A 25471-nucleotide genomic window follows, 5' to 3' on the forward strand; every position below is an offset into this window, starting at 1 on the left:
TGCCACATTAGCAACTGAAGAACATCAGAAGGAATACCATAAGCAGCCCCACTTCTCGGTGCATTAAGTCCATTGGTGATAAAATCATCGTGTTTATCTAAGGTCACACTTTATAGAAACTGCATTGCTCTCATTTAGTTTCCAGCTGCTTTAGTGGTGCAGGGTCAAAGTAATAAGCATACTCACAAGGAGCTCGCTGAAATATAGACCAGCATGTACATGAATCATCACAGTAATGGGCCATAATATGCAGCTCTCACGCTCACTAAGAGTTTGGTCAGAGCGCATTTAGTATTGATGTGGAGGGGGTACAAATTATTGCAAATTATTAAAAGTAAAAATTGTTTTAAAAATGTCTATTTGAAAATAATTTCCAAAAAATTTACTTTAGGTCTGGGAAATACAGTCTTAAAAATAAAGGTGCTCCATGATGCCACAGAAGAACCATTTTTGACTTAAATCTTTGTATTGATACTTTACTATAGATGATAAAAATAGTGATGGGGACAAGACCGCCTATTCCGAGTCCGAGTCTTTGAAGGGTCAAGACCGCGTCGAGACCGAGTCCGTTGGTTTTTAAATAGAGTCGAGTCCGAGTCAAGACCGAGTCTTTGAGGAAGCAAGTCCGAGTCGAGACCAAGTCCTATAGGAGTTGAGACCAAGACCATAAAAACATGTCAGATTTCATATTCATGATTTAATATTATCCCAGTTAATAATCCACAGTTAGGCCTACAGACTAAACTAGATTGGGAATTGTTTAGAGCAGTGGTTCTCAAACTTTTTCAGCGTGCGGCCCCCATTGAATACGGTGCATCCTTTCGTGGCCCCCCAAAGAAAATTTATGGCATAAAACATTGTAAAACTTAACAGTTTAATTGATCAAAAAATATTAAGTTATTCACTGTAGTGCTATTGGTTACTAGCAGTATGTTTCTGAGATTTAAGTACACAGAATTCATGATAAATTTATTTATCTTATAAAATCCGGGGCCCCCCTGGCACCAATTTGAGAACCGCTGGTTTAGAGGAGCACTCTTAATGTCTTAATATGGACTATGCTATTACTCTCATTAAAAAATCCCTACCATATGCATCATTTTCTTCCTATTTCCCTAGAGATAAATAAACGGCTCTGATGGCAATATCTTTGCATTTCACCATGGGATTTCATTTTCAAATAATGCCCGTCAACATTGCATTTTATTATTATTGTTACGTGGTTTTTATATGAACATAAAAAATGCACTGGTCTCGAGAACTTAATCTGAAATTACGAGTCCTTCTCATATCCGAGACCGAGTCTTTGAAGGAACGAGTCCGAGAAGAGTCTGACATCGGATTTGAGTACTACATCACTAGATAAAAATGACAGAATGGCTAGATAAGCAAAAATATTAGTAAAAAGTTAAAAATTATAGTTAAAAAAAAAGTTAGAATAAAAGAATAAAATTAACAGTCATTACATAAATAAAACACACAGAGAGGTAAATCTGCAGGCACTGCCTACGAACCAAGGTCTCTTTAAATACATTTTCAAGAAAAGTAACCACAGGTCTAACAAACCTTTGTATATGAACACAGGGAGTCCATCCATACCTAAGGTCTGAAACAATTAGAGAGAAAGCAGCTCATTATTCTCCATATAAGTGCAACATTATTCACACCAGGCGCTCGTCTTTGCCGACTTTCAACACATTCAAAGACACATAAACCAAATCTACAGTATATGCAGTATACAGTACAACTCATCCAATCAGGTAGATCTTTTTGTTAATAAAGCCTTATAATTTTTTTCTGATAATGTATCCTAAAGGCAAAAACTAGTGTCGGAAGTGTACAACATATATACATGGATGTCATTAAAGCTTGCTGTTAAGTCCCAGCCTTGCTCTGAGCCAGACGGGCCATGTGTTCAGACGTAAAAAAAAAAAGGTGCACTGAAGCTCATACAGTACACATAAGCTTTTCCAGTGTCAGAGAAAGAACAAAACATTATGCACAAAATTTGCCAGAAACCTATGCATGCATAAAAGTGAGCCTCTGTAATGCATGTAAGAAAGAAAGGAAAGGAACAACCGAGGAACAAGGGGGGGCTACAGAAGCGAGAAGCAAGTTGCTGAGTGACAGTGAAAACGTGGCAAAAAGCACCATCCCATTACAATGTTATTTCAGCCCAATGCTGTCTTTATGTAATAACACTCAGTAGGGTGTGTCATTATCACTCATAACCCTGCTGCCCCCAATCTGTCACGCAGTCCTCAGGGCAGCTACTCCAACTGTCACTAACTGTCCACGCGGACTCCATCCACTTTTACTGCTCTTGACTGTGTTGCTGTACACGTTTCCACATCTTCTCCTGTCTTTATTAAAACAGGGCCCATACAGCCAGGACCAACAAAATCAATGACCAATCCATAAACATCAACTTCTTTTATTGTTGTTTTTCTGTCTCTCTATCTCTCCCTTTTTCAAATGTAAAAGCAACACAATCAGACACAGTCAAAGTTTATCCCATCACAAAATACACAAGCACAATGGGACTCCAGCAGCGGTAAAACACAAACAATTCTCAGGCCTATTTTCTGACCCCTGCAGAGAAGAAGGGCACCTTGTGAGATGGGTCAAACTAGATGCGAGAAAAAAGTAATTTACAGTTAAAGTTGTCATTCTTTTTGTATATGTGCTGTAAGTTGTTGTTGTTGTTTTTTTCTGATAAAAAAGAAACAGCCAAGCAATAAAAATTAATGGATGGCTAAGAATCAAATAAATAATGAAATTAACTTCTTAAAATGTGCATAAATTAATTGATACATTCTTGCTAACATAACTGTACACACACTGTCACAATATGATACAATTTGTGTACAAATCATTACAAAGCATTAGCATTGGCAGACACTTTTATCCAAAGCTTACTTACAGTGCAATAATGCCATGCATTATTTTTTTGTGAATGTACATTTTCTGGGAGTTGAACCCATAACCTTTGAGCTTGAGCCTGTAATAGACACACGCTTGTTGTAAATATTTAATTATTATTGAATTATTCAATTTTTAAATTCGATCATTTATCTTGACAACACTCATTCAATTTGCGCCCGTGAAAATAAGATTAAAGAAACCAAGAGAAAGAAAAAAAATAAAAGTTTTTAAAGACTTTATTGTCCCTCAGAGTCCACGTACGTTGCGCGTTCATTTCAGCACCTGGACAGCTCCTCAAAAACTTGGAGGTACAGTCAAGTGTCGTTTATCTAGGCAACTATGCGACAGTTTGGGCCACAGTTCTAAAATATCAACTTCTGTGGGAAAACTGTGAGCATTTCAAACTCATTTTCTGTTCACATAGACTTTGGCTTACAGTAGCGCTGTGTGTTACACTTAAAGGGAGAGTGTATTAGAGGAACAGTAGCATTGCAGCTGTGCTGAGCTGTGAAATTCGCCGAACAATTGGGATCACTGTTCGTCTTCCTTTCGCCTTTCCCCTCAATTAGCATAGTCCGTTGTGCTTGATTGACTACCATAGCCGGCCCGGGTAAGTGCTTTTGTCCCCTAATCACACGAGGACAGCAGGGGTGACAGGACACAGGTGAGGCCAAGACAGGAATAGATTTATAGCATATTTATTAGGCAAAGCATGGGAACTGAAACACGTTTCAAGACCTCTGCCATTAGTATAATTCAGGAGTCAAAGCCAAAATAGTTCTGATCTACAACAATATGGTTACTTCTTAGTCCCAAAGGCCAACCGCAACGACTTGGGGAGGGACAATCGGGGGCACGGGGAGAAATTGATTTTGAAAGGGTGTTTGCGCCCCGCTGATCTCAATTAGCCCTTGTTGACTCTGCGGAGGATTAAATTAGCCGCGTAAAGTAGGACTGAGCCCTCATTTAAATTGCACCTAAATGTTGGAGGAAAACACTGTAGCATGTGCTCAAATGGTATTCGGACACTCAAAATAGGCTACAGTAGACCTTTCTCAGTAAAAATCTAATTGAAAAATGTAATACTGGACACAAAGAGCAACTAGTGGCAATACTGAGTAAAAATAACGAGTTATTAAACTTCAGAGGCAACAGGAAGCGGTGGAAATAGGCAGATGCGTCGCCGCGCCCTGATTATTATTCCCGCCTGTCGCTTTGCTGTAATGAGCGCTCGGCCGACTGTTGGCGCGCTGATTACCGGTCCTTAGGGATCCTGTGTTTTTCCTGAGTAATTGATAGTTAGACTCCGCTCTAATTAAATACGCTGTCTGCTTCATTGATGTAGATTTTTCGCACCAAGGAGAATGAATTGCGCACAGTGAGGGAGAGCGAGCCATCACGTTTTATGAATCGTCGTTAACCCTGAACCCCAATCTTGCGTCGTAAACATGAGACACTAGATGATGGGAAAAATCAGAATGCATATGGCAAGAATTAACACCCTGTTGCTATATAGCCCAGTCTTTGACATTTTACTTTAGAGTCCTGATGAGATTGGGCTTCGTTTTAATAGACCATCTGAACTTTTCTCCATAATTTTTCGCGCATCTGAAAGGCCTTAAAGGTGCTATTTTCCCACCAAATCGCTGACCGCTTCCCGGGATGCTTTTGCATTTTGTGTGGTCTCCCCGGCTGCCTTGTGCTGTCAATAAAATCTGAAGGGTTGCCCCGGTTTCCCGCACACCTGCGTGGCTGCCCGGTCCCTTCAGGAATTCGCTGGGGCTTGTAATCAGCTTTGTGGAGCCATTGAGTGCACGGCTCAGTGAAACTTTCCAACCTCACAGCGCGCTGGACCGCTGAATGGGAGTCACAGCGTGGGGCGCCTCTCCAAGCATCGGGCCTGCCAAATTCCAGCAGAGTCTCTCACAATCGTCCTTACACAGACAAACACGAGCAAGAGAGAGGGAGAGAGAATAAAAAACCGAGACACAGAGTTAGGGACTAAAGGGTAAAAATCAAAAGAAAGTTTTATACTAAATTATTTTGCGTCTAGAAAAAAATCATAGGGTATTTTATTGTTCAGCTATATTGCAGCGAACATTAAAATAAGCTAAAGCCATCTTTAAACAGCAGTTGTTTGCATGGTAATTGGATTCCCAGCGATTCACAACAACATGAGAAAATGTGTGAAATGCAATCCCATGTGCATCATTAAATCGGTCCAGTGATTTAGCCTGTTTACTAAAACTGTGTCTTTCGAGCAATAATGACGCAATTTATACAAACAATCATACTGAAAGTTAGGGGCCTGTTTGCATGTGACAGTGGGAAAATTGACACCTGCCTTAAGGGTCCGTGGTTAAAAGCGACTGTTAAACAAAAATATAATTAGCCAAAAAAGCAAAAATATTTAGCGAATAAAAGTTAAGACAAAGTTGCTTTTTTCGTTGCGTTCTGCATACATGCTTAAATTACTACTCCGGAATCGCAGGCTGCAGAAATTACGGCGCAGCATCTCAGCTCTTGGAAGGGCGCAGGATTAAGAGGCAGCAAGATTGTTAAACATGTCAACGTGTAATTGCACGATAAGGCCCTCGCGAGGAATTTATTGGCCCAGTTGCTATTTCTATTCCCCCCTAATCTCGTTCAGCACATTCGTTCCGTGCAATCTGTCTCCGTAATCTTCTGTGACAGAGCAGCGACCAATAGCAGCGTACCGGGTTTTTTGGAGAAGGGAGAAAATATGCAGAGGCGTGATAAAGTGATGCTAATTATCCCCATTTAGGACAGCGAGAGCAAGAGATCGGGAGTTTTCGTACGAGCCAGCAGTGTTGATGGCTTCCCAGCACAGAATATATCGGTGGCTACAAGATAAGGGTATCACACGTTGAGACGATTTATTGGTTCGAGTCCACCAACACCCCTCCCACATCTACCCCATCACATGCTTTTAACCCATCCCACCCCGCCTGCTTTACCCTCCTTTGGCGGGGCAGTAAATTATTTTGGTTAAATTTACCAGAACGCTTCTCTTTAACCTTGCAAGTGCCGTGACTTGGTTCTCCGCCTCTCTATTTCAGCGCTAATCCGTGTAGTTTTTCATCTGCAAACAGTGGACATGTCCATATGCCAGTAGTGATGGGAAAGTGTGTCAATTTCAGGCAGTGTAATCTAAGATATTTTTTCTTAAAAAAAGGCAACTGAGGAAGTAAAATAAATAACTAAATAAATGCATATTTAACGCATAAATTAAGAGAATTCACGGTCATAATTTATGGTCATGCTATTGAGCTAAAATTTATTATGCAAATTACATTTTAGTAGCTCTGTTAAAAAATGTGAGAAGTAGCACTTGCAAACTTAAGTCACCACGTGTGCATTCTTATTTGAAAAGGAAATGCTATGATGCATTGCGTGTTTGCACTCCTGACACTTGTTGCTAATCTAACCCAAGGGATACAGCAAGTAGCCTAATTGTACTAAACTTTGACTTTTTGCGCACCCAGATGGGTCAGCGTATCAGCTGGTTCATCCTGGTTAAGCATCCCCTTCGTCTCTGATATAAATTACACTTTGAAATCGGTCACACAAATCCGCGGAAACAAATTAAATAACCTGCAAAGAAATTAGTAAATGACACATACTTTCTAAATTAAACATTTACACGGTGAAAACAATCAGAGAATACAGGAACGAAAACGAATCTGAATTGATCAAAATTTACAACCATGTAAAATTTTAAGTGAAATAAATAGAAATGTGCTTTCAAAGAGACAGAGTTTTTGAGAAAAGTAAAAATCCATTATCCGAAATTGCAGAGTGATCTTAACATTATACATACACTTCTTTTCTAAACACGCAAGTTTAGGGTACATTTCTCACAATTTAAAGGACAGGATTTTGATTTTCTTTAAGCCAACGTTATCCACAACTGATTGAATATACCAAAATGAACTACATTAACAAAATGGGTTTGTTTGATTGTAAAATAACAGCTATAAAAAGAACTGCAAAATTATTAGAATGATTTGTGAATGTGTTGGGCATAAGAACAAATAAAGTTTTCTTTGAATTTCCATTTTAAACACAAATGAAATTGGAACACGGAGTATAAAGAAAGGACTGACCCTCACCTGTGATACACAACTATAGTTTAATGAATTGTTTAATTATGTTTTAATGTTCAAGTGAAAATTAAACACCTTGTCTACCCTTTAAAGTCCAAAAAAATAAAAAATAAACAGTAGAATCAAGGATTAATTTAAGTGACAGACTAAATAGCAACTAATAGTGATTTTTAACAAAATGCATATGAAGAAATAAACGGACTTTTAAGTAATCAAGTACATTTGAATCGTTGTAATAAAATATTAACGACTACTGTTTGACCTAACCAGACGGCCGATTAAATAAATGACAATGATTTAAATGGATTTACTCTAATCATAAACTAATGACAATCGTTTCACATCCTAAATATATCACGTATTCACACACGCAAACACACACACAAACACACACTTTACAGCAACATTAGAGGCCTATGGACCAATGTAGAATTATTTTCCTACAGGTTCCAATAATTATTTATTGCAATGACCCTGTTCATGTTTCAATTACGTTAAAAACTATCCAGAAAGGGTATGTCCTTAAAGAACTTGTGCCTTATTTTGAAACTTTCAAATGTTTCAGTAGAACCAACCAAACAACCGAAGTTAAAATAAACATGAAAGATTTAAAGCAATATGAAACCTTCTATAATCTTTGCAGATTACTGTCTTTAAATAAAAATGAGAACGATCCACTACATACCGTGATGAAATCAAACACATTATTAATGACATGAAAGTCATTTTAAATGAAGAATTAGGTGACAAAACTAAAACCAGTTTAGAACAGAGTAAGTTTCTCTTCAATTTTATTTTGTAGACCATGAATCAACGCAAGTTTAAGATTTGAACTGGCAAGAATGCATGTCATAAATTATGTACAGCAGCAGTGACGTGCCAGTCTTTTGAAATATTAAAACTTATTCACAATTTACAAGAAATATTACAACATAAACCTGGTACATTAATTCACGTATACAAACGTTTTGGTAAATGTAATAAGCAGGGAACTCTGTATGGGCTCTTAAAAGCATTTCATCGAGTTATTCACGCTAGACTTCTGATATTATCAACTCAAAAGCCAATTTGCACAGAAAATTAAATATTTAAAGAATAACAGTATGTCGCATATTTCTTGGCGTGGCCAGAAACGATGTCATATTTACTTCATATTTAAACAATGTTTCACTGAAAGTGATATATTTTATAAGATTACAGTCCTTCTCCCAAATGCAATCGAAACAATATTTACCTTTTTTAATTTACAAGAACATCATAAAACATTCTGTACAAAAGTAGTTCAATGACAGTAGTTCTAAAAAAGAGGTAAATATTTTTGGTGGAGTGTTTCTGAATGCGCTTTACCAATCACTTTCCTTTAGCTCTTTCAAATATGCGTCAATGGGACAGTTCCGTTCACTCCGGCAGTCGTGCTCTGATAGTGTTGCGGTAAGGCATGCAGTCTGCTCTGAACAGACGGATCACCGGTCTCCCCGGTCGGTAAATACATGCTTATCATTTCTCTCAAGTCTCCGGGGCAGGGTCCACGGGAATGTGTTGTAACAGGAGGGCTTATGTTCGGTTCGGACTTGACGAGCGAGCTCAGCGTACCGATGGTGGCGGAGGATGCAACGCTGGAGTTTTGATGCTGCGTGTACGATATCCCACCGTAGCCAGACGGAGAGGCGCTCATGTAGCTCTGGGAGTTTGAGATGGGGCTGTACTGTAGAGCTGTCATGTCGTAGCGGTGCATGGGCTGCGGGTTATGCGGGTGATGATGATGAGCGTGGTGATGATGCGACCCACTACCTGGATGCTGGCTGTAAGCGAGTTGCGCCTCCTGCATCATTGCAGCCGCTGCCGCTGCGGCGGCAACCTGGCCAGAGTATGTGCCATTTGCCCAGCCGTTCATGTGCGCGTAGCCGGCGCTGGTCGAGCCTCCGTGACCCCCAGGACTCTCCAACCTCTGGCCGACCCCCACAGGACTCATCCCGACCCCGAGACCAACTCCTGCACCACCACCCGCACCGCCGAGCAAGCCGCCGGCCAACGAGTACTTGTCCTTTTTAAGCAGGGTCTTGGTTTTGCGCCTCGGTCTGTATTTGTAATCCGGGTGTTCTTTCATGTGCATGGCTCGCAACCGTTTTGCTTCGTCAATAAAGGGCCGCTTTTCAGCCTCTGACATCACCTTCCACTCAGCACCGAGTCTTTTGCTAATTTCAGAGTTATGCATTTTAGGGTTCTCTTGTGCCATTTTTCTGCGCTGGCCCCGGGACCACACCATAAAAGCATTCATGGGTCTTTTTACGCGGTCTTGGTTGGCTTTGCTCCCCGAATTTGGACCTGTCTGCCCCGGATTCGTGTTGGTTTGGGGTCCGGGGGAATGGAGGTCCGTCTCCATCATCATGCTATACATTCAACTGGCTTACAACTTCACAGCTCTCAGAGAAAAAGCATGAACTTTCGGCGTTCAGTAGTCCGCTTGAAGCAGGTGCTTCACAAGCTCCGATGAAACGCGCAATTCAGTTAATCCAAAGCGTTTGCTGTTAGTTTCTTTTTGCTCCTGTAGCCTATTTAGTGTCCTCTCCAACTGCCGTTTCGCATCCACATTAATTGAACGGGCATTTGAGTTACTTTTCCTAGTGGAGTTGAAGAGTTAGTTAAAGCGGCGGCCATATGATGCGTTTTGACAGCGATTAAAATGAGCGAGCGGCCAATGGCGTTCCAGCGACGAGAGATTTGCATGGAGTTCGGTCGAGTGACGTAGACAACGGGGAATGAACTAGTAGGCGGGGTGCACGGAGGGTCAACACCGCCCCCTCTAAAGTGGAGTAAATACTGAGGTAGCAGTTTGAGGCACTTCAATGGTTGCAATAAATGAACAACAGGACAAATTGTAGATTTTATCCATTTAGATGACATTACAAGATACGATCTAATTCTTTATAATAGCCTAACTGTAATAGCTGCAATACCCTCTTTGAGAGTTTAAAACGTCTGGAGTCACTCACCCTTCAGTGTCCAGAGTTTACTGTTTCCTGTATCTTTAGGCTGATGTACAAAATCAGTCGAAAATAATGATTCACAAATCTGTTTGGGTTTGTGTGGTTGGCTGCTCTGTAATAGTCTACAGCCGTTTTACACCATATTCTGTTGCATTTTATAAAACTTACTAAGATAACAATAAAACAAAAAAACAATAAAGACCAGAGTAAAGATGAAATATCGATCGATCGATCGAGTACAGTTACTGCCGTCTGGTGGCGCACTGTTAAGATTTTGTTGTGCGTAAGAGGTTGTAAATTGATTGAACTTCGGTGAAAACTATTATAAAATAAATATATTACGGTGAGTAATGAATAGATGGAACTTTTTTATATTTTTTTTAACTGCCACTATAATTACACTACCTGTGATACAAAGGAAAAAAACGCATTAGTTATTCATTGGGACCAAACAAGTATAGAGGAATATAGGACAGAGAGAGTTTTACTTTAAAATAACTGAAACATCTAAAAATAATAAAAAATAATAATAAAACAAATCAAAAGTGGAGAATGGCTGGTAATTGCCTAACAATATGATAGACCTAGTATTTAATTTAATTGTGCAATGTCTAGCATTATATATAGTATACTATTTACTATTTTTCGTAGGGCAAGGTACTATAATGTTTCTGAAATTTTAATTGTTTCTTATATTATTATGTTTACATTTCAAATAAATTATTCTAAAAAACTCATATTTATTAAAATAAGCTACTTAAGACAGTCCACTACAATATCAAAGCAAAATGTTTATTTCAAATATTTAAAATCGATTAAATGTTTGTTCTATAGAGGCAATTTCTTTCCATTTTAGTTTTTATTTTAATTTTTTAAAATTAGTTATGTTGTTTGTTTGTTTTTTATAAACTGGTAGATTCAAAATTTTACTTTAATAGTATTTTATATTTTAAACAATTTTTTATTTAATTCGGATCAGAGATCTAAACTAAATTGTGATCCTCCTGAAACAAGGTACCTTGTCAGTTCTCATTGTGCATCAGTGCCGCGCTCTTCTAAAGAGTCTTTGTTTTGCGCGCGCTGGGGGCAATAGGGCACTGTTAGCGCACGTGGAGAAGCTGGGACTACAGCAGTTATCCAAAACATACAATGTGAGCTGCTTTTGTTTTGTTTGTTTTTTTATTTTTTAATAAATAATATAAACGAAAAACACTAAAGCAGTAACAGTTAAGTATAAAGCAGACAAGATAAATAGCCTTCAGCTTTTATCAGTGATATAGCCTACAAAGCTAAATCATTTTACGCTTAATACATGCAAAAACGCTAATTGCAGTGTTATTCAATTGCACAATTAAATGATATTAAATTATACAATTAAAAAAAAGGGTTTCCCTAACTACAAAAATAAAAGATTGCAATTTTGCAAGAAAAATATTGCTAGACCTGAGTAAAAGTTGAGTCTATTCAAGTGGTGTTTGTCCAGACAGTTTAACAGTTTCTGACAGGTGTTTGCTACAATCAACCGTTTTGTTGCAGTACGTGATTGGGGAGGGAATTAGAGAATATTTCTATTTTTCTGTGTAGTTAGTGTCTAAAAGATCAATATGCAAAACGGGTTATTGATTATTAATTCAATTTCATAAAAATAGATAATCACTTTCAGTGTTTGTAGGCCTTGAGCCCTTTTGATGACATGTAATGTGTGTTTAACTATTAAATAATTTTCACTGGAAAATTAAGCGTTCTGTTCTTGTTGTTTGTTGTTGTATGGTTGTTTAACCCCGTTTAGTCAAGTACTAATTTATGTGGATCTTTGTGCTGTTATACCAATGAAAGCGATGTTGTTATACGATAGTTAAATAATGTCATAATAAATAAATCATATGGACAATCGCTTGATCAAACTACTCTAAATTGTAAATGTTTATTGTCACAGAAGAATTTAATTTATACATGGAACAATTCATTTTGATGGATAACATCAATACATTTAATCGGCATATCCACGTGGTTTAGATTCAAATAAACCAAATAGCTTATTGTTTATTTAAATATTTACATTTAAACTTTCGTTTAAAAAATAATTCAAGATCACTTATCGGTGAACATAATTATTCTTACAGTTCAAAATTTAAAATAGACAAATAACTGACCACCCTGACTGACAGACAACCTACAGGCGCTTAATGTTGTAAACACAAACGAATGTTATCGACTTTTGACCATTGCTTCCTAATAAGCTCCAGTAGCCTACAAAACGCAACACTGACAAGACCGGCGGTCTTAAAAATATCGCAGTGCCGTTTGGTGGACCGAACCGACATTCGCGTTTTTATATATCCATTTATCCGATTCTATAACGATCACAAACAGAACTGACGGACCTAAGTAAATCTGATTACAATCACAGCTTTCGTTAACAGGCTGTATAAGTCGTCGCTTGTGCATCTGCGTATCCAACTTATTTCTTTCTAGTAATGAATTACTCATGCGACATCGAGTCCCGATACAAGCACATTACTTTACTAACAATAAATATATCCGTAAGTAAAGCGTCCCTCAAAACAGAAAGCACAATATTTTTTCTATATAAACCTACAGTCTGCTGCCCCTCGTTTGCATTGATGTAAAATCATCCTTACCCGTTCTCTATCGCTTGTCCTAACCCAGCCATAGCCAATCGCCAGTTCGCCATCCTTGCTAAAATCTACACTTAGTGTGCCAAGGCCAGCCATACCCAGCTCCCAGTCCCACCACTCACTACACACTGAGGAGAGAGACAAGAAAATGAAATTTATTATAGACTCTAAAGACAATTTCAAGTTATTGTTTCTTCCGGCGAAAGGGTTCCTTCTTACATAATAAAGCCCCTTTTGTGTGACGCGGAACAATACAAAACAAGTATTCTAATAAATAGCCACTTTTTTGTTCCCTCTCGAGGATGAATGGGATTGAGCAGTTGGGTTTGAAAGCAGCTGCTCGCGCATTCAGGAGAAGGGGGCGGAGCCCTGGCGCGAGGCGTCTCTCCTCCTTGGAAACGAACTTGAAGAACGAACCCGAGTCACAGAACAAATACAGTCAGTCTGCAGCCTTCACTCCGACATCACAAGTCTGCCCATCTCTCCTCCTGCATGACCCTAAATAACTTTCATTAACCAGGTCATTGTCACTCTTCCTAAACAGGCACTTCCTTGTCGTCAAGAGGGTTTGTATTAATGTCTTGTAGCTACTTATTGCTGGCACTGGATAACAAGGACATACCTAAAATACTTAATAAAAAGCAGATATATTTAGAGTAAATAAAAACATCAAGTAGACTTCAAAATTGATCATCATTTACATGCAGTGCATCTATTAGTTAAAATATCATTATTAATTTCACTATTTCCCTATATGTTGTGATATAAGCTATAAATAGGTTTATAACTGCCTTGTATACTAACATCAGTGCCTGAAAGTTTTGAGATTCAGCTGCACAGCTTTCCGCCACATGGTTCTGACAGGTTTTCAGAGAATGGAAAGCTGCTGTGTTATAGTTTAGAAGAGACACCCATGCCATCCTAGGGCACATAATTACATTGCATTTGGTCTTGTGATGACCTTGACACTCTCAATACTCTCTCAGTCTTTTCAATCACTCCCCAGTGCTCAAAATTTCAAACTTTTCAATGCTATTGCAAAGCTGTTTCAGGTAGAAAATAAAGCACGAAGGAAGAGTGAGGCTAACACTTAACATACGGTATATGTGTGTGCTGCATGTGCAAGATAACATTTACAACTGCTGTTCCACAAACCCACTTAAGAGGACTGCAAACATACTGCAAAAACCTGAAGTCTATCTGCAAAAAACATGTAATAGCATCTTTTCCGAGGTTGTTCCGTACCGCAGGTACTGTAATGACCACTTTAAGGGTGTTATCAAATTGGGGTGGGGGTTGGCCTCAAAACAGTCTAGACATTATCAAATGACCTAATGAAAAAACTTTCATCTGTGAGGACCGGAGGGAACCGAAAAATACATTTGTATGAGAAACAGACACACAGTCCAAACTTGTGTGTTTCCACTCAAGTCAGTGTGATTCTGCACACTCGGTAAAATTATTTTCTCCTTCCCTCATACCTGTTAAACAATGGGATAACTTAAACATGTAAAAGGGCACTATATCTTTTTTATGCACATTTAACTAAACAACCAAAGCAAAAGAGAATGAATATATCGAATAGCTTTACACTCTACCATAATGAATAGTTCAAGGAAAAGTAATTATATGGTAACAGGCAGCGATTAGGTTTATCCATCCCTAACCAGTCTTAAATTTATGCTAAAACGTGCAGCAGAGCGAGATTCTTTCTAACGTCACAGTCAGTGCAAGCGTCTTCACAAAATCATTAGCCCCAAACAGAGACTTGTTGAGCCCCATCAACAGCACGACTTTGAGCTTCATCACTGCACAGTTCATTAATCTCTCACCATGGCTTTTCTGGCTGGCGCTGGTTAAACACCCCTCTCTGAGTATAGCTCTCCTTCACCGGTATACCGCTGTGTTAATTTCCTCTCTCTATTAGCACAGCGCAGTTAATCAGGTTTCCTCTACCCAGCGGTGGCACGGGCGTGAGAGCCATGAGCAGGTGTCAAGCCTGTCTGTGTTGCTTACACTGGCAATCTGTCTCCCAACTTCGCCACTGCAGGATAATGGAGGCCTCATATACAGCTGATTCTGCCACAGCTATTGTGCCCAATCTGTTGCATTAAACACTTGGCAGACGTAATTACAAATAATCCTGCCTTTTTCCCCTCTGCCACAGCTCTTCCCAGTCTCTCTCTCTATGTAAACAAACACAGTAACCCTTCACTAGCAGGCCTCATTAGTATTTGTCGATATCGCTCAGCTGGATAGAAGTATTTGCTTTGGGCAATTACACTTAAAGTGTCATTACATGGATTAGTTTGAATTAAGTCACATGTGTTTGGTGATAATTTAGTTAACTCATTCCATCAATTTTTATCATTGTTTTATTTTACTACAAAGTATTTTATGGTTCCTATTTTAATAATAATGAAAAAGTAAATTTTGACAAATAATTCTGGTTTAAGACTGGTTTAAGTCACTTTAGATGGCATAACTTTCTTGGTCTGTTTTAGGACTCGTATATGGTGGCACTGAGGAAAGCTCCTTTTCACCATGTTGATTTATGCAGCATTAGCATAAATGCAAAAAATATTCAAAGGCAGAACACATTTCGGCATAACCCTTTGTACTGAGATGAAACAGCAGTCACAACACTGCTTTGATGGCTCCCCATATCTCTGTCCAGAGCTGTCTGCTGCTTCGTATGTTTTAAGACACAAAAACAGAGATGAGGCCATGAGACCAAAAGGGAAGAAAAATTGTTGGGTCAAATCTAAAAGCGTGGGGGCTTTTAAGTGCAGAGAGGTCTTTCTTCCCTCTTCAAGCCTGTCATCAATACATCAACTTCACCAGCCTTGGTTGTCCTAACTTCCCAAATCTCTCAAATTAAAGACAAAATGTGTCAGAAAGAAGCTGGATGTCCAAAATGACTTCTAAATAGACTTCACTGTGATCTGATACAGTTTGGACACTTGATAAATTGTTTCATTGTTTCACTGTCCAACTGTCAATGCGCACTTTCAGATCTTTCTTAAACCATTAAAATCCGAATTGTTATCATCCAGGAATATATAGTAGTTCAAATGTTACTGACTGTTGTATTAGCCAAAATTGAAAATTTAGCTTTATTTTTAAATGTTGATAAACTATTGCAAAATGTTAGCAGTTCCATTAACCGATGTTAAGTGACTAAAGCGTAGTTTTGTTCTCATTCTAAAAACAATGGCGATGATTCGAAAGCATACAAAACATTCGACTCTGTATTCGTAGTATTTCCATGTCATGCGCTTGTTGGTTTTTACAACACCACATGAAGCCGAACACAACTCTTCTGTCTTCTCCTCCAACCAAACCTAGTGCGCCAAATTTAAAGCATGTGACATTTACACGCATCAGGTGACCTTTAAAAATTGCAGTTATAGTTCTGCAATATTTATCTTTTTCAAACCACCTCACAACTTTTTTGCAATATACTTTTTTTACTGAATTCACTATTGCAATTTGAAGGGTAGTGGAAATGCATATATTGATGGTGTGGGAATAAAAGAGCGACTTTTGAGAGATAAGAGAGACTTTGGTATTTACAGGGCTCAACATAAGAGAGAGAGGCTCGGGCCAATAAAAAGTATGGTCAATCGGACCAGTGCTTCGCCCTCAGTCACTAAAATATATTTTCTGCCTGTGGTGGTTTGCCTGTATGTATTCTTATGCAATGTTACCATCAAGACACATTTTAAGCGTTGCAAACTTCTCAGCAATGTCATAAGGTTTCTCCTACCTTATTGGTTGTTGTGGACACTGTTGCGTGTGTTGCGTGTTAGCTTATAGAGCAAAAGGATATTAAAATGGCAGCAGCGCAATCTAATTATGAAGGCCAAACGAAAACTTAATTATTTAAAAGATTACTCCATTTTCTTTATTTTCATGTTGATGTATTTCTTAGTTCAGTCAAGAAGAAATTAAATTTTGTTGAGGAAAACATTCCAGGATTTTTCTCAATTTAATAGACTTTACTGGACCCCAACAGTTTACAGTTTCAATGCAGTTTAAAATTGGAGTTTTAACACAGCTTCAAAGGGCTCTAAATTATCCCAAACAAGGCATAAGGGTCTTATCTTTAGCAAAACGATTTTCATTTTTGGCAAAAAAGCACTTTTAAACCACAACTTCTCATCTTCCATCAGTCGTGTGATGCGCCAGCGCGACCTCAGGTAATTGCGCAAGCATGTGGAAAGGTCACGTGTTACATATATGAAATGCACATTTGCGAACCATTTTAAACAATAAAATGACACAAAGACATTAATTAGTATCATTCCACATACAACAACGTTAGAACGCTCCTCTTCTCAACACTTGTAAACACTGGGGCGGTAGTTTCGCATACGTCATCAGTGACCTTTTGACGTGATGACGCAATACGTTAGGCCGCGCTGGTAGGTCACGCGGCTGGTGCAAGACGAGAAGTTGTGGTTTAAAAGTACACATTTTCTTGCCAAAAATGACAATCGTTAGACTAGATAAGATCCTTATGCCTTGTTTAAGATTGTTTAGAGCCCTTTGAAGCTGCGTTGAAACTGCAATTTTGAACTGCATTGAAACTGTAAAGTTTTGGATGACATGGGGAAAAGTAAATCATCCAGATTTTTTTTAAGAAAATTAAGTATTCCTTTAACATCTTGGAAGCAGACATGCTTAGGTAAAACACGACGAAAGAAACAATTTTAAGAACTAGTGTAAGACACATAAACAAAATACCATAAGACACATCAACTAAACACCTAAAAAATATAAATAGAGGTAATAACAAATTGAAATAACATGTCTAGTCTGGATCAAACAAAATCAAGACAAAAGCAAATACTAAAAGTTAAAATAAAAAGGTGAGTTTTTAAACATGTTTTAAACTCAGTAAGAGTCAAGGCCAATACGGGTTTGGAATGAGAAATAACCTATTCTTTTAATATATTAATTCTGAAAATAAAATAAAAGTTGCAACACAAAAGCATTTATCACAGTACAGACTACAGTAGACTACAGTTTATGCCTAACATCCCCAAGAGGAAAACACCGGCAATGGTAAGAATATTTACAAATAAAAGTTAACAAAGTTAACCTTAAAATAATGCTACAGTTCTTCTCGCTGAACATGTTAAGGTATTGCAAAAGATAATTTCATTAAAAGACACAGGATGTTCACTCAGAAACCAATCATCCATTATACAGGAAAATCTATCCATCACACAGAGAGCGTATATACCCATTATCCAGACATCGATGGGGTGTTTTTCTTATTTTCATTTTTTACCCATCAATTACCATAAGATTTTAAGCATTGTTCCACTCCTCAATTAGCCGCAACACCTTTTCCTTTGATTGATCCATAATGAATGTAATGGGTTTAACAGACCACAGACAGATCACTTAGAGGAGCTCCGCTAATGGCAGTGGCAGCTCCAGGGCTGGAGTGATGTCAGTTTCTCCAAGCCCCAGCTAATTAGACACTGTGTCGCTCATTACACAGGTAATAAGCCCTAACGCTAATGGGTATCAGGCAAGACCCCCAAACACTAGAGAAAGGCAGAGAGAGGAGGGGAAAGAAGATGAGGGGCACGTTAACAGAGAAAGCAGGTGAGAAACAGAGAGAGAGAGACAGAGAAGAAAATCTAAGCAAAGAGAAATCAGTAGAGAATTTTCATGATGGGGAAAACACCTCAAAACTAACAGAGCTTAAAGCGCTAATGTATTTTTATGCTATGCCTTTTAATATACTACCCCAGTCTTATTGGTCAAGAGTAAACAAGTCATTTTTAGCACAAGATGAAGGCACAATGGTTGCTATGCACTGGATAAAGGGCCGCTGGAGGGGGAACCTGGGGGGAGGAAGGAAAAAGGGAAGGAAAAGCTGGCATTAGAGAGACGGAGCGATGGTTTCCTTGTTAACCACTTTCCCACTTAGGCCTTGTTAGCACCAGAGCTCTCAGCTGTACCTATTATTGGTGACGGATGCTATGCTTGACTTTCTGAAAATTACAGACACACGCACTGCCCCAGTGAAAAAAGCCACATTGGCCTTCAGAGCTCCCATGTGATGTTAGACATCATTAAAGATCCTCTACATAACTCTACTACTATCGGCAGACTTCACTAAACTTTGTAGTTTTTGACAATTTTATTGTTAAACTAATTGTTGTATACAGAATAAGCAGTTTAAGAAAATGTATTAACGTCTAACATTTTAAAAAGAATGTAAATAATGTAAAAAAACAGGTATTTTTAATATCCTTCCTCCTTGATTAACATTGGCCAAAATAGCATTTTTGCTTGATTTAATGCCAAGCAATTCTGTAAGCTGCTCCAAGGATCCCTTCAGCGTCCAGTAAAAAACTTATAGGTGCTAAGAATTTAATCATTTTCATTTGGGAAGTATTTTGTATCAGCTAATTACAGTTGCCTTTAATGCCGGATTCCATTGCATTCCCGGTTCTGTAACAAATGAATGTGGGAATGCAGGTGCATTAGCCACAAGACAAATGTCAACACTTTGAAGCATTTTTAATTTGTTATGAGGTTATTTTGAAAAAGAACACAAAACAGAAGGGTTACAAATTTGTCACTTGAAATGAGATCATTAAATGAGAGTACAGCAGAAACAGAGTTTGAATTTAAAGATTCCCAGCCAACCAGCCACACCAGAGCCATCTTTATAATAATGTGATCTCAGTGGTCCTATGTAAGTACTGGAATAAAGTTCATTTTTTTAAATAGGGAGGGGGCATAATCCCTCATCTCATCTCCTCATGGGGTCATGCTCAGACTTCTTCTAATAACCTTAATCTTATTACACACACATAAAAGTTATCCCTCGATATATGAGGATTTTCAGCATGAGACTAATGCGGCTTATAATGCATTCAGTGCTACGCTTGGCTAAATGAAAAATAACAGTGAGACACCCTTAAAAAAAAAATTCTAACCTTTGTCAATAACTATCCATTAATTCTAATAACTAATTATGCATTCAATGATCATAAATAATATTTGTTCTGAACTTGGCAAGTCCACATTTCCCTGTTTTGGGCCTCTAGAAATGAAGCAGGGAAAGCTCTAATACGGTTTAATTAAATGAATTATATTTTGTAAAAATGTGATTTATTTAATCAACGATTTTGGAATCAAAAGTTTTTTAAACAAATGTTTGATCCATTAACAACACCTAATTAGTCCTAATCAAACTCTAGGGAGGCAACCTGTTAGTGACTGGCTGGGATACATTGGAATTGTGACTCTGTGTGTGTGTGTGTGAAATGGCTATTTAACATGCCCATGAGCTGAGCAGCGGGGTCTGAAGACTGTGTAATCTCATTTAACCCTCACTACACAACACTAATTAGAGCCGACACGCTAACAACACACACCAAAAAGCCTCTCAGCGAAAAAGTCAACACCAGCCAATGACCCAGCACGCTTATTCTCGCTCTGCCCCAAACTCTTACTCTCCCTGGGGAGGAGGCACAATTTTAGCCTGAGGATAGCGGGGTGTAACCCGTCACCTAGCAGGGGCCTCCCCAGAGCCGAATTAAAGCTCTTTGGTCCTTTCTGCCCCGTTTTTGGGAGAAAGGGTCAGTGCGGTACCCCACCAATTTTAGCGTGTGAATGTGCGGTTGTGTGTGTGTAACAGTCCAGCGGGTGAGCTCCCCCTTTTCCCTCGCTGGCTCCCAGCGTTTGAAATGAGGTCATCATTGTAAAGGAGGTCTGAGTGGATCAAAGCCCCCTACCTACACCTGCCCTTTTCTTCCGTCCTCGCGCTCTCTCTTTTCTCTCGCTTCTCATTTATGTCTTGAAGTTTCCTATTGACTAGTAGCTTCTAAGAAGCCCCCTGATGCCCTGAGATGCCTGCTCCTCTAAAAAGCCCCCACTAAATTTTGCTTACGGCTATATTTTCTGGCAACTGGCTGAGGTTAAAATTGTCCGAGAAAAAACCCACCCACTAATTCACTTATATTCGATTACCCTCTCTGGGTTTTTAAAACGCATTTTTTTTTTAAATGAACCAGGCATCGAAAGAAGTGATGAGATGGGCTGTGTTGCAGATAAGGCCTCTAATCAGCATATTTAACTTTGCAATGCGTTTTAAAATCGCGAGGGTTTGGAACGACAGAAATGCACATCCAATATCAGCCCACACTGAGGGACAATACCACACTATTTTGATGCAAATCAAGGGACCCATTAATGTTTAAATTTATTTCAGTCCCATCTAGTAGAAGAAAACATTTATTTCCTGCAAACCCAGATAATTACTTTGCTACAAAATGCATATTCCATTAACTCAGGTGAACATTGTTTATTATATGTTGTTTTGTTCGGGTATGATAATGCAATTTAAGAGTGAATGGCATTTAGACCATTACACATGATGAGAAAATAAATGTAAAAAAATCCTCCAATGCGATGTAAAAGTAAATTAAAGTTTAGCTCAAACAATGAGCGGATAGGTTTGAGAAATGCTTGCCGTACTTTGTTACTTTATCTTTTAATTTCATAAGACTCTTATTGGTTCTACACTGTAATATTTTTCTTTAACCTAAAGCCGCAGTTAAATCCAGAAATTATGCTTCTAATAAAGTCTACACTCCAATTCCTGTGTATTATGGTACATTACAGTCAATTCTTTAAATGGCTTTCACAAATAATATAAGGACTATATTAGATGTGTAAGTCTTCTAAATGAACTAACTCTTAAAAACAAACCCACACAAAAGAAAAACTGTCCTGATAGAACCAAAACAAATGTGCATTAAGCATCAGTTTTTTTATAATGTTATATCAAAATGAGGGAGCTGTCTGAATTGATGTCTTTATCTGTGCAATTATTTATCAGTCAGTAAACCCACTCAAAAGACACAAGTTAAAGCGATCACATGTCAACCACAGGTAAAGAATATTGTGTAGCAGCGCAACTATAAAGTTGACACAAAGCTAAACCTCTGTGTTTTAACTAATGCACATACAGTGTCTTTATATCACAGGAGGATTATAATATGAATCAATAAAGTATAAACGACTAATCACAATTTAAAAGTGCTAAAAGAGATGTGCTTAGTCAGTATTAAAGATATTAGTTATATTTTCACAGAAATTTCTTTACATTCATATAGTATGAGTGTTTGTAGAAAACAGTAAATTACAAAAATGTTTTATCTGGGTTTTCACAGAGGTATCACATTATTAAAAATTTTCGATTAATCGTTTTTTTACATGGTCGATTCAAAATCGATTCTCAAAGAGCACGAATCTTTTTTTTCATATTTATTTTCGCAAACATTGAACGTAAGATTAACGTTAATCTAATTACTAGTATTCTTCACTAGATGTCACCCTCTTTTTTGCCTTGCGCGATGTTACCAAGGAGTGAGAGGCAAGCCTGTCATTCATTCATACAGTGCTTAAAATGGCGTTTCATGTGCTTCATCGATGTTGATGCCACCTTCACATAAAAAGTCAGAGGTATGGAAGCATTTTAGATTTCGCAAGCAAGACGTCGACGATGGTTTTAATTTCTTTTTATTAATTACCCACTTGTAAACTTCTGTTCACCGTTCTTTTTTATTAATATAATATTTGTATTAAATCGATATTCATTGATTTAAACCGAGAAGCGAGTATAAAAAACAACCCGAGAATCGGAATCGAATTGAGAATCGAAATCGAATCGACTTGATAGCTTGCCAATCGAAATCGAATCGATCTGGAACATCTGAATCCATACCCAGCCCCATATCCCATATTAAAATTAGCTTGTTTATAAAGTCCAACATACTATTAACTATGACTATAACTCCAAACACATCACTGTATAAATTTCAACAGAGGTTTTCAAACTGGGGTCCAAGGTACCAAGGAGTCCTCAGAAAATGTTAAGAGGAGCAAAAAAATGTGTAGTTAATTATTTAAGTTTGCTGTGCTGTCTGTATAATATCACAATTACTATTTATATAACACAGTTTCAATGTTTCTTTAAAAATAAAATAAAAAATATACATATATATTTTAGGAAAGGGGTCCCTTAAAGGTTTGAAAACACCTTCACTGTAAAAAAAATTCTGTAGAAATTTGCAGCTGGGTTGCCGGTAACTTACCGTAGATTTAAATGTATGTTATTACTGGCAACATTTTGTTCAAAGTTAAATGAACATTAAACATTTACAAGTCTTTGTCTTTATAGAATAAAACTAGAAAAACAGCATAAAGCAAAACATTCTGGGAAACAAAATCTAAAGCAAAAAACAGAAAAAGGTTGATGATGATTTCTGGTTCCCAGAATGCTTTGCATGAGGCTGTTATTGTATAGTTTTATTCTGTACAGATAAAGACTTGTTAATATTTAAAATGTATTCAACTTTGAACAAACTCTTGCCAGTAAATAACATAAATTTAAATCTACAGTAATTTACCGACAAACCAGCTGCAATACCATTGAAATTTCTACGGATTTTTTTACAGTGTGGATTACATTACTTAAGGTCATTTTTTTAGGGATCTTCAAAAAAATTCATTTTTATAGCATAGTTGGCAAAACATCGAGTTATTTCTGTTTTTGTTTACAATAAATAACCGAACACATTTAGCCATTACCATCTCTTAGGAAAATGGCTACAGAAAAACAAGCAACAAATTACACTGTGTACAATTCAAAACTACTTACACATCTCTAATTAATAAATCTTTATCGTTTGCTCCCTGTCTCCCCCTCCCTACACACATACGCATGCAATTATTACAACAACACAAAAGATCCAGGCCTAGGTCATTTGACAACAAATAACAGCCAAGAGGATAGACCAAAATAGTTTGGCTGCATCAGCAAACTGCTGTGGTCTCGTATTGCCTATTCCCCTTCCACCAACTAACACAATAGAGTGAGCAGAAGCCTCCAGAGAGAGGCAGAGCAATAGAGAGATGCAGAGTGTGAAAAAGAGATGCGGGAACAAAACACACACAGTCTGCTCTCCTTCAATCCAGAACGCTTGCAGTGCAAACACGTTCACTCCACAACAACATTGGACCTTTTCCTCATCCCTGCGCATGGATTCTATATCATCCAGCAATTGTGAAAGGAGAGAGGAGTTTAATTAGCTTCTCTGCTTCCACCTCTAACAAGGATTTAATTAATAAGGAGGTTGGCATAATTAGTTGGAGATGGGCTGCTGATGCTCACATATCACTTTTTGTTGACACGGTACACACTTAGCCACCAAAACACCTCTTACACACACACACGCACGCATGTACATGCAATTACTGAATGCTAATATATACTTGAGCTATTCCCCCAAGCGCTTTTTTTGCTCTTATAAAGGCACGTCTACACTTGTGCACATATATACGTCTTTAATCCCATGCAAGGTGCGTTTGCTCATTGACTAACACTTTACACACAGATACTATCACTCACAAACTCATGCATACACACAGACACACACACACACACACCCTGCCCCTGGTGACAGCGTAATGGATAGGATCTCTGTGGAGGCGACTGTCAAACCCGACCACCCTAATCAGAGCGTCAGAGAGGAAGATAAAGGAGAAAATAATGAGTGTCGGGTCGGGCCTTTCAAAGAGCAACAAAAGAGCCCAGGATCAGATAGACCAACACAATGTTGAGAGCAGGAGGGAGGAGAGAAGAGGAGAGGAGAGAAGAGGAGAGACGAGACATGGGGAGAAAAGAAAAAGGAGAGAAGAAGAGACTAGATGAGAAGTAGGGAGAGGAAAAGAGTTATTTCATCTCATTAAAAGTCACATTTACTACAAAAACACATTTACTACAAAGTTGAAGCCATTATAAACTGCATTCCAAGTAGGGCTCACTTTTTCAACTGTTTGGGAATGTTTCACAGGTGATTCGCACCTTTAGCACAAATCCTTCCCGGTGTGATAAACACTTCATCCGTGGCATTATTATTGTAACATTGTATTTGTCACTGTTGCTTCTAGCAGGCTGCTGCTTTCTGTAAAGCAGTAATATGCGGATGCCTGTTTTTATACAACATCCACAATAAGGCAACACATTCTCGCAGGAAATAATCATGTTGAGTATGAAGTTTTTTACCTAAAATAACTTTGGACAATCATATAAAAGTGGACACCAATTTCAACCATCAACATCCAAAAAATAACCCCAGGAAAAGTAAACAGTTCTGTATGGTTCTTGGCCTATATCCCAAATCTTAACATAGTCTAAACCCATACAGAGCTTTGTGTGTGAAGCAGAATGCTGTTAATATATCTGCCTGTATTAAGCAAATAATATACTGTCAGAAAATTTATATTTATGCATTTGGCATACTTTTATCCAAAGACTTCTAGTGCATCAAATGCATATTTTTATCAATGCAAACAAAATGCTCCACCAACTGAGCAATTCAACTCAATTCATGAAATATTTAAGATTATAACTGGACCATGCTGAAAGCAGCACTAATGTAATGTACAAGCGACAGGAACACAACATCATTTAAATTAAGAGTAAATAACGAAAATATGAAAATTAAAGTTGCTTTAAATATTTCTCTCTGTTTTCAATATTATTATCAAACTATTTAGCTTATTGCAGTTAAAACTAGTTATGTTTTATTTTATTCCAATACAGAAAATAGTCCACGATTTCTGATGCATCTCTTAATACTCTTAAAGAAAAACACCAGTTTTTTCAATATTTTACTACAGTATGTTCTTCCCTTAACTTAGATGTTTTAAAACATACCTATCGTTTTTCAATGCGTGCAAGTAGGACCCT

At 37.9% G+C, this 25471-nt stretch overlaps 1 protein-coding gene and 2 long non-coding RNA genes across 3 annotated transcripts in view; all 3 read right to left on the reverse strand.

Moving 5' to 3' along the window:
- Positions 1-25471, reverse strand: part of LOC135782795 (uncharacterized) — a 103062-nt gene that overhangs the window by 16510 nt on the left and 61081 nt on the right. The window lies entirely within an intron of this gene.
- On the reverse strand, positions 822-13032 carry LOC135731009 (uncharacterized). The gene is made up of 3 exons (XR_010526164.2): positions 12898-13032; positions 12682-12806; positions 822-4859 (listed from the first exon to the last, which is right to left on the reverse strand). It is a non-coding gene; the product is annotated as an uncharacterized lncRNA (long non-coding RNA).
- On the reverse strand, positions 7315-10774 carry sox1a (SRY-box transcription factor 1a). The gene has a single exon (XM_065248946.2). It carries the CDS (start codon positions 9448-9450, stop codon positions 8422-8424), a length of 1029 nt encoding a protein of 342 aa, XP_065105018.1. The 5' UTR covers positions 9451-10774; the 3' UTR covers positions 7315-8421.

Source organism: Paramisgurnus dabryanus, chromosome 15 (genome assembly GCF_030506205.2).
Source record: "Paramisgurnus dabryanus chromosome 15, PD_genome_1.1, whole genome shotgun sequence".
Taxonomy (NCBI): Eukaryota; Metazoa; Chordata; class Actinopteri; order Cypriniformes; family Cobitidae; genus Paramisgurnus; species Paramisgurnus dabryanus.

Coding starts and splice junctions, on each gene's coding strand:
- sox1a (XM_065248946.2), bottom strand. CDS start 9,450: ATGTATAGCATGATGATGGAGACGGACCTCCATTCCCCCGGACCCCAA.